Genomic DNA, 12,843 nt, shown 5'->3' with positions numbered 1-12,843 from the left:
TTCTGTCTCAGGAAAGCACACAAAAAACTGGATAATCATATCCAAGGCCTGTTTTGCTGCCCTTTGTTCATTCTACTGTCTCTTACACACCACGTGTTGCATTATGTCTGAAATCCATTTGTAATGTCCTTGGGTCAGAGAATGTATTTTATATGTACCAGGAAGCACCTACACCACTGATCAAACTATGTTCCCTGCTAGTCTCAAATCAAACACATGGCAGACTAGTTGAGTCATGCCGAATGCGTTTGTCATGGCGTTCAGTGACGGCTGGATTTCCATTGGTTCTTTTTGTTCCTTTCTTCCAGTGTGACATATGAGGATCCGCAGGCTGCCAAAGGACTGGCGTCTGCGCTGGATGTTCGAAAACAGAACACAGGAGGGGTAGGTCATTGCTCTAAATTGCTGCCCTCTAAAACGAGCACTCCAGCACAAAGCCAGGAGCATGGAGCACAAAAGCTACAGAGCGGCTACTTAGACATCTGAGTTAGACTTCTTGTTTGTATCCCACCAATGGTTCAGAGGGCAGCATTGTCTGTTGTATTTAATGTGGGTGCCAGTGAGGGGCATTTAGAAATACTTCTCTAAAAACAAGTTCCTGCTTGGTAGCCATTCCTAGAGAGACTGGCTGCTTGGTGAATTCATCTTAAATAGCATCACAAACATAGGGAGTGAATGCTTCTGTAATCTCTTGGTCTCCTTGGATGTCTAGCTTTTGCAGCAGAACTGAGGGTGGGTAACCTTTTGGGAATGCTGATTAATTCTTGTCTATGAACGTTAATAGAGTTGTTCAGAAGGATCACAATCTGTGAAGTTATAGCAAAGTAGATAGTAATGACAGCACAAGAGCTGACTCAGGTGTGTGTGGGGAGAGGGGGGTGCCTTTAACTCCTTTGCCAGCCTCGTCAAGGGATGTGAGCTGAATTAGGAGCAAGTGAAATTCCCAGATAGTCCCCTTACCCGCTTTTTACCAACATCTTTTTATAACTCCTACGTCACTTTGTATTCTTACAGTAAAATGCCAATTTACGCAATTTCGACTTACACATTACTTGGATTAATGCAAGTCGAAATCAGCAAGTGGAGTTGGCCAGACAATGCAGCCCTCTGCCTGCCAGTGCCAGCCCCTGGTTCCCCCTAGCTGGGAGAAGCCAGGGAGCTGCCCTGCAGGTCCACCCACCCCCCGGCTGCACCACTCGCAGGAGCCAGGAAACTGACCGGTGCTGCTGCGTTGGTCAGTTTCCTGGCTCCAGCAGTGGCGGGGAGGTGGGAACCAGGTGGCAGCCTGGCTCCTGCAAGTGGTGGGCAGCCAGAGGGAGACTGACCAGTGCTGCTGCAACTGGCCCTGGGCTCCTTGCCACTCATGGGAGCGAGGAGCCAGGCGCAGCCAGGACAGGGGACCCATCCCAACTTACCCAAACTTTGACTTCTGCGTGGTTGCTCGGGAATGCAGCCTACAAGTAAGTCCGGATTTTCCTGTATTATTGTCAGCACTAGTAGCGATGGCTGAAGGAGTCCGGAGCTTCCTTGACTAACCTGACTCTGTATTGACCACTAGGGAGCATGGAAGAGCCAACACTGCACACATCCTTCTCCCTCAGCTAACTTGCATCTCCCCAGCCCGTGCTGATCCCCTCTGGAGTCTCTCGTACGCTGGCAGGCTGCAGTGTTTTACCCTGAGCCCATGTAAAATGGGAATGAATGTTTGTGGGTGATTTAGGCCAGGTGTGCCCAGCTGCTTGTGGCTGCTGTTCCCCCCAGAGCAGACTCTTTAATCTCTTCTTTGTTGCTGGCTGAGTGCAGATGCGACACGTTAGCCCTTGGCCATGGGGGCTTTATTCCACTCACAGCTAAGGGGCTTGCACCCAGTTCATTAGTGGTCTTCTTACTTTATGTTGGTTTCAGGCACTGCCGCCCCCTGTCACTCACACCAGCACAGCTGTTACTCTGCCAGACGTGTTATCAGTTCAAAGGACCATGTCTAACTAATGTGTTGATCAAAGTATTTGAAAGCAGTCACTCTTCTGGACTAATGAACTTTGGGCCTTGGGATGTCATTACAGTTTAGATCTTCACCCTTTTTTTCAAAGGTCCTGCTGACTGCACCACATAGTCAAACTAGCCCGTGTTGTGACTGGTTAACATGGGCGCTGCTCATTAAGGAAGAAACATAAACCTGGAATAACTAAGAGGCAAAATACAATTTACAAATTTATGCGAGGTGCCAGCGGCTGCATCTTAAAGAAGACTAAAAATGCTGATAACTTCTAAAAGTTATCATCCCCTCTTGGTAGCTGCTGCTGCCTCTCTCTAGACTAATGTGTGGTTTAATTAGAACAGAAGGCCAACTAAAGAATATTTTATTTATAGCACATCCTGGGAAGGGCCAAAGAGTATTGCAGCATGTTCTTCTTAGGCTTTGCATTCTAGTGAGAGTCTCTGATGTTAAAATTCTTCTACTGAAACTGAAGCAGAGCAGTTATTCTCAGGTGGTGGCCCGCGGAGATATATCAGGAGACTATCCTGGTTTCCAGCTGCTAAGTAATATTAAGATCGCTAAACATGTGTTACTTTTACCAGTTCACATTGGGAATTGCTGTAGTTGCCATAGAGATGTTGCAGGAGAGCAACTGGGAAGGGTGATGCCCGGGAGATAATCTCTACTGTTGGCCAGAGTATGGAGAAATTCAGAAGATTCAAACGTTTCAACCTCAGGATGCGTTCCCCAGCCCAAGTCTTGAAATGAGGTGCTATGGTTTGGGTCCCCTTGAACGGTGAAGTCCTTAAAGATGTGCAGTTTGGAAGACTGCCAAAACATTTTTTTTTTCAGCTAGGATGAAACTGCCGTCCTCATCATGCCCTTCATAAGGCTGGCATTACTAGGTTAAGCCAGGACGATCTGTTTGGAGACCATGAGAAACTGAGGGAGAAATAATGTTTGCTGTGAATGAACCTTCAGAAATGAAGGATGTCCCAGAATAGCTTAAATTCAGGAATTTCTATGAGGTCTGACAGATTTAAGTCATCTAGTCCACATCCTGACCCCTAAGAAAAACAGAAACATCGGCCTCGTTTAGAAATTGTTAGCTCTTTAACCTGCTCAAAGGAAGCCAAAAGGCCAGGACTTGTTTCTCAGGTACAGATAGCAGAGAAGGGTGACAGAACCCAGGGGTGCCTTTAAGTGGGTATTACCCTATGCGCAGTGTATGCTTCTTTTACTGCTGTTGTATTATGACCTTATCATGGGTTTTGCTGTGGTTTCTTTCTTTATGGCAATTTCTGTTCTCAACACAGAGGAGAGGTAAAGGTGGGAACTCAGACATGGAACCCATAGACAAGTGGCTAATAACCCAAGGAATGGTGAGAAATTCACCAATAAAATGAACCCTGTTGCCTACTCCCATTCCTCATGTAGAATAACCATCCTGTGTTTACCTCTTACCCAACCTGCAGAACTACGACAAATCATCAGACAGTACAAGGACTTTTATCCCCCACCTGTATAATTGTCTAGGGGATGGGGGAAGATTAATAGCCCGGGGATGCATCTGCCAAAATTGTTACCCAGAGACCTGCCACACCATCTCCTATTGGCCTCAATTGTAGAAGTTTCTATATTCCATATTCACCTTTCTAACAGAGCTGGGGATGTTGTTAGTTCCTTTTACTGTCTTGATGGATATATGCAGTATCCACTTTTCGAGCATAAACACAAGCTCTATGTATTAATTCAGGGGTGGGTCATTTTTAGGCTCCTTTTGAACTCAATAACAGCCTGTTTCTGCAGCACTTAACTCCATGGTGACCTCAGCACATGAATTTTGTGGGGCCTATTCTAATTAGGTTGAGTAGCATGGGAGAAGGGTTATTTCTTTGTCCTTCTTTTTTTCTGCTTATTCTAAAACAAGGGAGCCTGAGTCTGGTAACTGGATTGATAGGTGCCTTTTGCACTGGCAAATGTGCCATTGAGGAATATTTCCTGCATCAAGGCTTTCAGGATTGCATTTTATTAGATCTGATGCAGTGTTTCCAACTCTGACAATTTCATCGTGAAACTGGCAATACTGGTGTTTTACTTTAAGCATCAGGTCCTAGAGACAGTTGAGTACATGAGAATCTCAGCATTCACTGAAATAACAGTTCTGTGCTTGTGATGAAAACTTTGACAGTGTGACCTGAGTGAACCTAAAAGCTCAAACAGATAGAAATAAAGAGAACCCAACAATTATGTTTAAAAAATCCCATTTTAACCAGTTCTGATTTTTGAGGGATGAGGTGACCCTGATTCATTTTTTTTAAAGTCTGAGGTTGCGTCGTGACATGCCTTAAAATATACACACACATATCCACAGGTGAAATGGTCAAAGTCCTGAGCTGCCTGACCTGAGACCTATGGCGGCTTGATACATGTGTGTTTGATTTAGATTTTTACTTTTCTGGAAGCATGCTGAGGTGTTTTTTACTACTAAACTTTAGAGCTGGAACTATTGAAAGAGTTTTCAATTGGCTGGCATCCAGTTCCTGCCATATTCAATGGGGCATCAAACTCCTGCAGGGAACTTTGTAGCTCCCAATCTAAAGGGGACATGTTGGGGAAGAAAGGGGCATAAGAACACATCAATTAAATGAAACTCAGGTGTGCAAAATTGAAAAGTACAACCCAAACCCCGGTTTTTAAGCTAGGTGCTTGAAATACCTCAAACGTGCAAGTCAGTGTCTAGTGGAGAGACGGCATTTGGGTATTTGAGCATGTACATAGCCAGTCAGGTGCTAGAGTGCATGCTGGGTTCTCGGCACATTGTGTGCTCAGCTGTGTTCACCTAACTTTGAAATGGAATTCTGGCTGCCAGCGTTTCAGACCCACAATTACTAATATAAACCCGAAAGAGCCATACAAGGAGTGGCACCTGCTTCTCATCTGATGCTGTTGGATGTGGTTTGACACTGGCTTGTCTGTGGGGTTGTAGCAGCCAAGGATGATCTATGCCATTTTGTTAGAGGTTCATCCATTATGAATAATCCCATGATTGAGTTAGTTTCCCTTGTTTGCTTTTCCCCTGTTTACAAGTTCAGGGAAGCATGACATTGGCACTCCTGCTGTTCACACCACTCAGGCCACTGCCTTATTAAAATCCCAAACACAGTATCTGCTCATGGGCTTGTGGTTATTTGGCCTGGAAAAAAGGATACTGCAGCAGTCGTGGAGGCATATGGATTTTGGAGGGGATCTGGCTAGCCTAATGTTTAACTAGGTGCCAGTTTCTGTCCTCATAAGACGCTCACCTGCGTTTGTATTATATCCCTAAATAAAATGGGACTAATCATTAACTTGGTTTCTCTCAACTGGGTGTAGTTCTTAACCTTATAAATTAATCCCACTTGGTAGTATCTACAGCATGAATGGAATAATGAGCTTCCTACTCCTGAACTACTGTGTGTTCAAATTCGTTGGTAACTTTTTGTACGAATGAGATATGGAAAAGAGGGATGATCCTGACACACCTCTCAGCTGTGTCTGTGCAACATTGGGGTGCTAAAGGGGGGGTGGGTTACCTTTTTAAAAAGGTACCAGAGCACCATTGACAAGTGTCCTATGAACCAGAACTTGGGGTTGCCTTCTTTCCGAACTGTGATGGCCTTAGTGCAGGTTTAGTTCCTTTACCTCCCTCTCTCCCATCACTTTCGTGCCATCTTCCGAGGACCACACATGCACAAAAAGGTCACTGTAAGATGCTGCGCATATAGTTTTAGCAAACTTGGCATTATCTTCTGCTGCATGTAATGCTAGCCCAAGGGGGCCTGCAAGATACACGTGCGAATAGGTATGAGCTGCTTGAAGCCCTAAGCCCATCTTTAGTCTGCTTACTCCTAGCGCCCGCTTTGTCAAGTCACAAAGACTTGAAGGCCAGGCAACAATACTTCAGTGCAGGTGGTTCTTTCCCCTAGATTTGGACAGCTACCATAGGATAATGAAGATGTTGGTTTGTCTAAGTTATCTACATTACCTAGCAGCATGCTAGCAGCATGCCTGTTACATAAGATAAAAGCTTACATCGCGTAAGCCATCCACTCTGATTTAGAATTCAAAACCAGTGCTGCCACCAGGTCCATAGCCCAGCTGTTGGAGATGAAAAGAACCCAAGCCAGACTTCACCAAAAGCTAAAACAAACTGCTCTCCATGGCAGGAGGAAGGGACAGAGTCTCTAAATTACAAAGATACTTTGATAAAGGCAAACTACCTTTATCATTGGATACTAACAAATTGGAACACCCGCAGGTCTGCTTGGTATAAAGGGAGACGTAGGTCTCAAATGTGACATGGGACAATTGAGAGGTACATCCTCATCCCAGAGAGAGGATCCTCTTTCCCTGGAGCCTGGTTTGCTCTTCCTTGTGCCACAGACAAGCTTAGGAAAATAAACTTGCAGTGGAAATAGCTTCAGACAAAGGTTCCCTGTAAGCTGAGTGCTTGGGTGACCACCCAGGAGAGATTTAGGTGCCACCCAGCTGATTAGCAGAGCACCCACAGCTGGCAACGTGTTTCTATTGGCAGTGCACATCTGCATATGTCTAGGTGCACATAACATTTATTCTGCACATAGATGGGGAAAGGGAAATCCTTTCTCAGACAAAGTTTTCAGAGTTCTTTGGTTCTCTTAGTGGCAGGATTCCTCTCCCCTACTTTCAGTACTCGCAGAGCTGACTGAGTGACTTCCTGCTGAAGACCATGCCAAGATTGTCTGTCATTCTACTTGCACTTTTCCAAGGATTCTGGAAAGTGCTTCATACGATGCAGCAAGCGAGTGTATTTCCTGTATCCGGAATGGCTCTGAATTCCTGGGCTTGCCCGACCCATGAAATGTCACATCTCATTTACAACAGGCTGTTAAGGAACTTATTGTACATGAGTTAAAACCCTCCACGAGTATGTGCAACAAACACCCACAGTTACACGTTGCAGACAGTCAAGTAGCCAATTAAATTGTTAAAATTTAGGATATATTTTACTTTAGCTGCATGCCTAAGAAGACAAGGTTGAAAAATTTCTCTGAAATAAACTGACATCACACATGCCTTAGCAACAGAGCTCTACCATAGTATATCATATGAAGTATTTTGGATCACCAAGCAGGGGAAGATAGGAATAGCAGCCAGGCAAGTATTGTGTTGATGTCAGTTGTATTAACTATCCAGAAAGGAATAGAATTAGCTAAGCTCTAGTGCAAGGCTGTAGTCTAGCAATAAGTAGTATGAGCCTTGTTAACCGCTCATTCTAAGAATATTAATGAGTTCACCTAGAGATTTGGTGTCATTTCATACCTGCTTTCTTTTCCAGGGGGATCCTATTCTATAGAAACATAATTTTATGTTATTAACAATATCACGGGGCCTTTTTAAGGGTAGAATATTGGATGTTATCAGCACTAAGGAAATGTTTTGGCAGTCCTTTTTTCGTGGGACTTTATTGCTGACGAAGCCACAAACAAATAAATGCCTTCAAATAAAGGTGTCTAATTTTAATTCCAAATTTCCTTGGATTTTGTGGGTTGAAGGTTCATCCTTTGTTCTCTTATCCATTCTTTTTGGACCTTTCCTGATTGTCCAAATGGTCTCATTAATGTTTGGAAAAATCCTACAAAATTGCAAAGAAATCTTAACAAGCAGTGCTTAGTTTTTGAAGCTTATTTTTAATGGTGCTTGAATGTTTTAACTCCCATTTTCTTTTTGTGGACAGGCTTTTATAAAGCTGCTGCATTTTTTTTCAAAATAAACCCCCTTTCAGACAAAACATAATAGGGGCCACACAAATACACGAGAGAAAGAGAGCAGTTGTAAATTGCTGCTTTCTGAATAATTTCATGGCTGGGGCTTGTGTCTGAAGTCTGTAATCTCCAAAGCTTTTAAGCCAACTAGCCAGCTCTGCAAGATGGAACTTCCTTGTGCAGGCTAGCAAGTCAAAAATTCTGTACAGATTCCATCCTCCCATTAATGGCCATTTTAGCTAGTTCCCAGCAACTTCTGCCAGATAAGTGCACGATCCGATTTCTCCTGGCAAGTTTAGAAGAGGAGACTTCTGTTGCCCAGAAATCTGGTGTGTTCCAATCTAAACTGCAGATGCTCCTGTAGAGTTGAAGATCTTCATATTATTGCTGTCATTTACTGGGCAAACGGCATCCCTGCCCCTCCTGGTTATGTCAAGGGTACCCTGCCCTCTAGCCATTGCCTGTCTGGGTGAGTTCCTGTTATTCTCCCCCTCTTGGACTAGGCCTAGCTTACCAGATGTCTTACCACCATCCACACATGGATCCTGGTAAATGTAACTTCCCTAATCCTCTTCCACGGAGCTTTGCTCTGGCAGCTTGTCTCCCTCTCAGAGCTTACTGACCCCTGCCTGGACAGCCCCTGGCCACTTCTCCCTCTGCTTTCCTCAGACTGTTTGGTGTTCTTTTGAGCATAGCCTCTGCCTGGCAAAACAGCAGAGTCACTTCAGCATAGAACCTGCAAGCAAGACATTGTCTTCAAGTGGGACCTTCTTTGGGTCTATTGCTTTGCCTTCCTGTTAGCTCTTTCCACAGCCCCTCTGCTAAGTTAGGTCAATGGAGGCCGAAGGGAACTTCTAAGAGCCCAGCATAGAAGAACCTCCCCTTGCTGAGCAATCATACGCAGGGCTAATACAATGGTTCCATCCAAGGAGCCATAACATTATTATAGATCAGATCCACATCTGTCACTGTTACAAAGCAAAACCAAGAAGTCGTCCTGTGGCACTTTATAGACTAACAGATAATTTGGAGCATAAGCTTTTGTGGGCAGAGACCCACTTCATCAAATGCAACGTTGCATCTGATGGAGCAGGTCTTTTCCCACGAAAGTTTATGCTTCCAAATATCTGTTAGTCTATAAGGTGCCACAGGACTTCTCATTGTTTTTGCAGATGCAGACTAACATGGCTACCCCTCTGATACTTATTACAAAGCAGTAGATGGCAGCGTTCATCATAACGTGTTCGAATCAATAGAAGAAAGCCATAGGCAACAGAGAGAGTCCTCTCAGCAAGGGTCGACAGACTGTCTCATGGAAGAAACATTTCAGGATAATTATTTTTGATTGTGAGGCATCAGTTCTTCAGGGTTCCTTCCTCTCTGGAGGAACTGATCAAATTGGCTTCATTTGCCTGTGGGAAGACTGCAGGATTTGAGCCCCTTTGTACGTTTACTAATGGCCATTGGGGAAGAAGGGGCTATGTGTGGAGTGGTGCACGGGGAGATTCGAAGTTAGGTATTTCAAACTGTAATCCATATCCAATATTCTATCCGCAAAAGCGTTACTCCATCCAGATTAGAGCCATCGGTCCACGCTGATGGCTTTAAAATATAATCAAAAAGTTCTCCGTTTTATGCTCATATCCAATCACATTCTCCACAGCCTTGGTTTTGTTAGCGTCGTCGTCCGTAATTTGCCTTTCAGTGTTGCTTTATTGGAGTGCTGTTTGTATTTTGTTGCTTTTTCAGTGCATCTTGCATCTTATTTTGTGGTTTGTTTTTTTTTTTCCATCTTATTTCTGGCATTTTCCATCATTCTGTGGCCATGATTGTGGATGTGTTTTGGTTTTGCCTGCCTTGCTGTATCTCTTGCCGCACTCCATAGATCCCCGTTGCACAGTCCTCTGTCATGGATGACATTGAGGAGTGGCTCAGTACCGACTTGGTGAGACTTGACTTTTTATCTCTCGTTTTTTTCATGTGGCGACTGGTGTTACTGTGTGGTTACCTACCCAGGGAGGGAATGACACCTTATAAAGCGTATGTCTGGGTTTACTCCAGGGATGGAAATAAATAAGTAAATGGATTCGTAGTTGCCATCTATGTTCCCTGTAAGCTGAGCGCTTGGACGTCCACCCAGGAGAGATTCAAGGGCCTCTCAGCTGATTGGCAGAGCTCCCGCGGCCAGCAGTGTGTGCTTCTATTGGTGGTGCACATCCACACATGCTTTGGTGCACATAAAATTTATTCTGTCCCAGATGGAAAACATTGGAGTGAACATTGGTTGCCATTTGCAGCCATCTGATCCAAAACACAATCTGAGCTGCTGTTTTGACTTCTCCATTCTCTGTGCCAGAGGCGGGAGGGGGTGACAGAATTGCGGCACCTCTGGGCAGGAAGGAAGGGGGCTGGGGCTGTGTTCCCAGAAGGGGTGAGGTCTTGGGCAGAAGGGGTGGGGGTGGAGCACCCAGTTCTCAGCACTGCCTGGTCTGTGCCATGCCCAGTGTCTAGTGGAGAGACAGCAACTGGAAATGCCCTGCAAAGGGCTCTGGCAATGATTTAAAGGGCCTGGGGCTATAGACATACAGCAGTAGCGGTGGCTGGGAGCCCTGAATAATCAGGCCTCAGGCAGTGGCCTCTTTGCCCCTCTTCCCACCCTCTCAGCAGGAATTTGGATTTGAGAAAACGAGTTAATGAAAGCATTTTAAGCACATGCTTGAGTCCTGTTGAATTTGTGGGGATATAAGCATGTGCTTGAATATTGTCTGTGTTTCATGTGCAATGCCAAATAGCTGGACTGCTGGATTGGGGCCTAGGATCTTTATAGCTCTACAGTAAACTGCACCTGTCCCCATTTCAATTGGTTTGATAGCAGTGACACCCTTTTAAGTACTTGTAATATCTGTTCTCTGCCTCTGCACCCCTCTGCTTGTGGCTAGCGTCCTGGTACAAACTTGCGGCTTCTTACAGGTGGTTCTCCGCTGATTTTTTGCTTTTCTCTCTTTGACAAATGTTGAGTTCACCCCCTTGTCCCCAAGTCCAAGGGAGCACAAGCTTACAGGAATAGGCCTTTGCAACAGAGGCTGCATGTTTGTGTAATTTTTGGTGGTGCCCAGAGCAGGTTCAAGTCCTGGCTTCCACCACGCCTGCCTTTGTAAGAGTGGTGGGCGGTGAGGCCTCTGGGGAGGGGCTGGGGATAAGGGATTTGGGGTGTGGGAGGAGCTCAGTACTGGGGTACAGGGCTGGAGTATAAGCACTAGGAGACAGATGAGGGGCTTGGGTGTGGGAGGGTCTCAGGGCTGGGGCAGAGGCTCTAGGATGTGGATGAGGCAGGGATGCTAACACCTTACAGGATGCTTCATTTTCAAAGTTAGTCTTCACAAAATCCTGGTAAGGCAGATGGTATTGCCATTTCACAGATGGGGAAAGCAAGCCAGAGAAGTTATTCCTCCCTTTGAGAGGAGACTAGGTTTTGGGGGATTCAAACTTCTTGACACGGTCAGGGGTTTTTTTTCCCTGGGGTAATTATTTGAAAAATGTGCCACCTAGTTGAGATTTAATACAACCTCCTTGTTTAATAATTGTGAATTCTCAAATCCTAGTGAAACACATGCTAGATGTCGGAAGACAAAAACGTACTAAACTTGTGCAATGTTAGCTTTGCTCCTTCTACTGGACAACGAACTAGCTTCCTATCCTTTTATTTCAACCTTCCCATCTTACTCTTGTCTACATTCATGGTGTCACTTGCTTTATAATCAGCTTTTTTTCCCAGTCATGAATTCTAAATCCAAAATTAACCATCCCATGTTATTAAGGAAAAATCTTGTCCCTAAACAATTCATTGAGATTGTCTACCTCATCTGACTAAGCTTTTAAATGAGATGCACTGTTAACAAAAGTCACAGCCTTGATGTACAAAAAGAACTGTGAACAGGCGAGGTGGTATCTCTCCTGTAGCTGTTGAGTTTTTTATGAGGTTGTGGCTTCTCTTGCTCGGAAAAGGCCTGCTCTCTGTGCAGTGGAGAAAATGGACTTAATCGACTTACTTAGGTCGAGCGGGAATTGCCATTATTTGGGCTGTTTTTCTGCTGTACAGACACATGCTGGGTTTCTCTTCTGCCTCCTGACATGAGCACCATGTTGACCAATCTAGGTTGTCTTGCTCAAATAATAACTGTGTTTAGATAAATGGGCAGAGGCAGTGCATGGTCTGAGTTACCTGCAAACATGCTTTGGGGGATACTGCAGGAGAAGCGCAGTATGTATGTTCACACTTCTTCTTTGTTCCAACTGCAGAAAGGAGAAGAACTGGAAGAAGGTGTGACCAGTGAAGGTAAGCAGAGAAGCCTCTGGCTTTCAGAGCTATCTCCGTCCAGTGCCTTAGACCGGAATGTCTACAATCACCCAGCAGAGAGCCCCTTCCAGTCCACCAAACTCTTGGTGGCTACCATATTCCTTAACGCATCTTCACTGAAATGGGAAGTGGAGGGGAATTTCAGGAGGTAGCTTTAAAAGACAAATGCATAAAACCCCAGTTCTCTCAGTCGTGTTCTGTGTAGTCTTTCTAGCAAAATACAGGACACTGAACTCCCCAGCGCTTGGAAACGATTGTTCCCTGTTTATTTCAGGGTGGGCTGTTTCTGTTCCCATTCCCCAGGACTCTCTTCTCTCACTCACCTGGTAGAAAGGGTGGAGGTTTTTCTTCCTTTCCATCTCCCCACTTCCCCCTTATTTCCCAGTGCTCCCTCTGCTGACTTGGATGCCACGTTGGGCCTCCCTGACAGATGGGCATAGCCTGGTATATCTATCCTCCTTGCCTCTAGCAGGCCCGGTCAGTCACTTCAAGCAGCTTGTAACGCTTAGTTACTTTTAGAAAAACCGATTCCACTGAGCTGTGTAAACACCCCAAATGATCATCTTAAGCTGTAAAAAGGGTTAAGTCTAGAGCCCAGAAAGCTCCTATTGTGGCGTCATTAATAGGAAAAATAATTCTCTGAAAGCAGCCGTGCTGCCTGTGAGAAGCCAGCAGACAGTGGGGTATATCCAAATGAGTGTTCTCTTTTTTAAAAAAATGCA

At 45.0% G+C, this 12,843-nt stretch overlaps 1 protein-coding gene across 6 annotated transcripts in view; it reads left to right on the top strand.

Moving 5' to 3' along the window:
- The window catches only part of TOM1L2 (target of myb1 like 2 membrane trafficking protein), a 79,896-nt gene that overhangs the window by 59,773 nt on the left and 7,280 nt on the right, over window positions 1-12,843 (top strand). For 4 of the 6 annotated variants that reach the window (XM_075011237.1, XM_075011240.1, XM_075011238.1 and 1 more), the window contains exons 12-15: window positions 309-384; window positions 3,295-3,360; window positions 9,650-9,709; window positions 12,064-12,100. In XM_075011237.1, the coding sequence (XP_074867338.1) occupies window positions 309-384; window positions 3,295-3,360; window positions 9,650-9,709; window positions 12,064-12,100 (239 nt within the window). The remainder of the gene's footprint in view (window positions 1-308; window positions 385-3,294; window positions 3,361-9,649; window positions 9,710-12,063; window positions 12,101-12,843) is intronic. The other 2 variants (XM_075011239.1, XM_075011243.1) reach the window with 2 other exon arrangements.

This window comes from Carettochelys insculpta, chromosome 16 (assembly GCF_033958435.1).
Source record: "Carettochelys insculpta isolate YL-2023 chromosome 16, ASM3395843v1, whole genome shotgun sequence".
Taxonomy (NCBI): domain Eukaryota; kingdom Metazoa; phylum Chordata; order Testudines; family Carettochelyidae; genus Carettochelys; species Carettochelys insculpta.
Note: the sequence above shows the minus strand (reverse complement) of the source record. Positions and strands in the feature narration are given on the sequence as shown.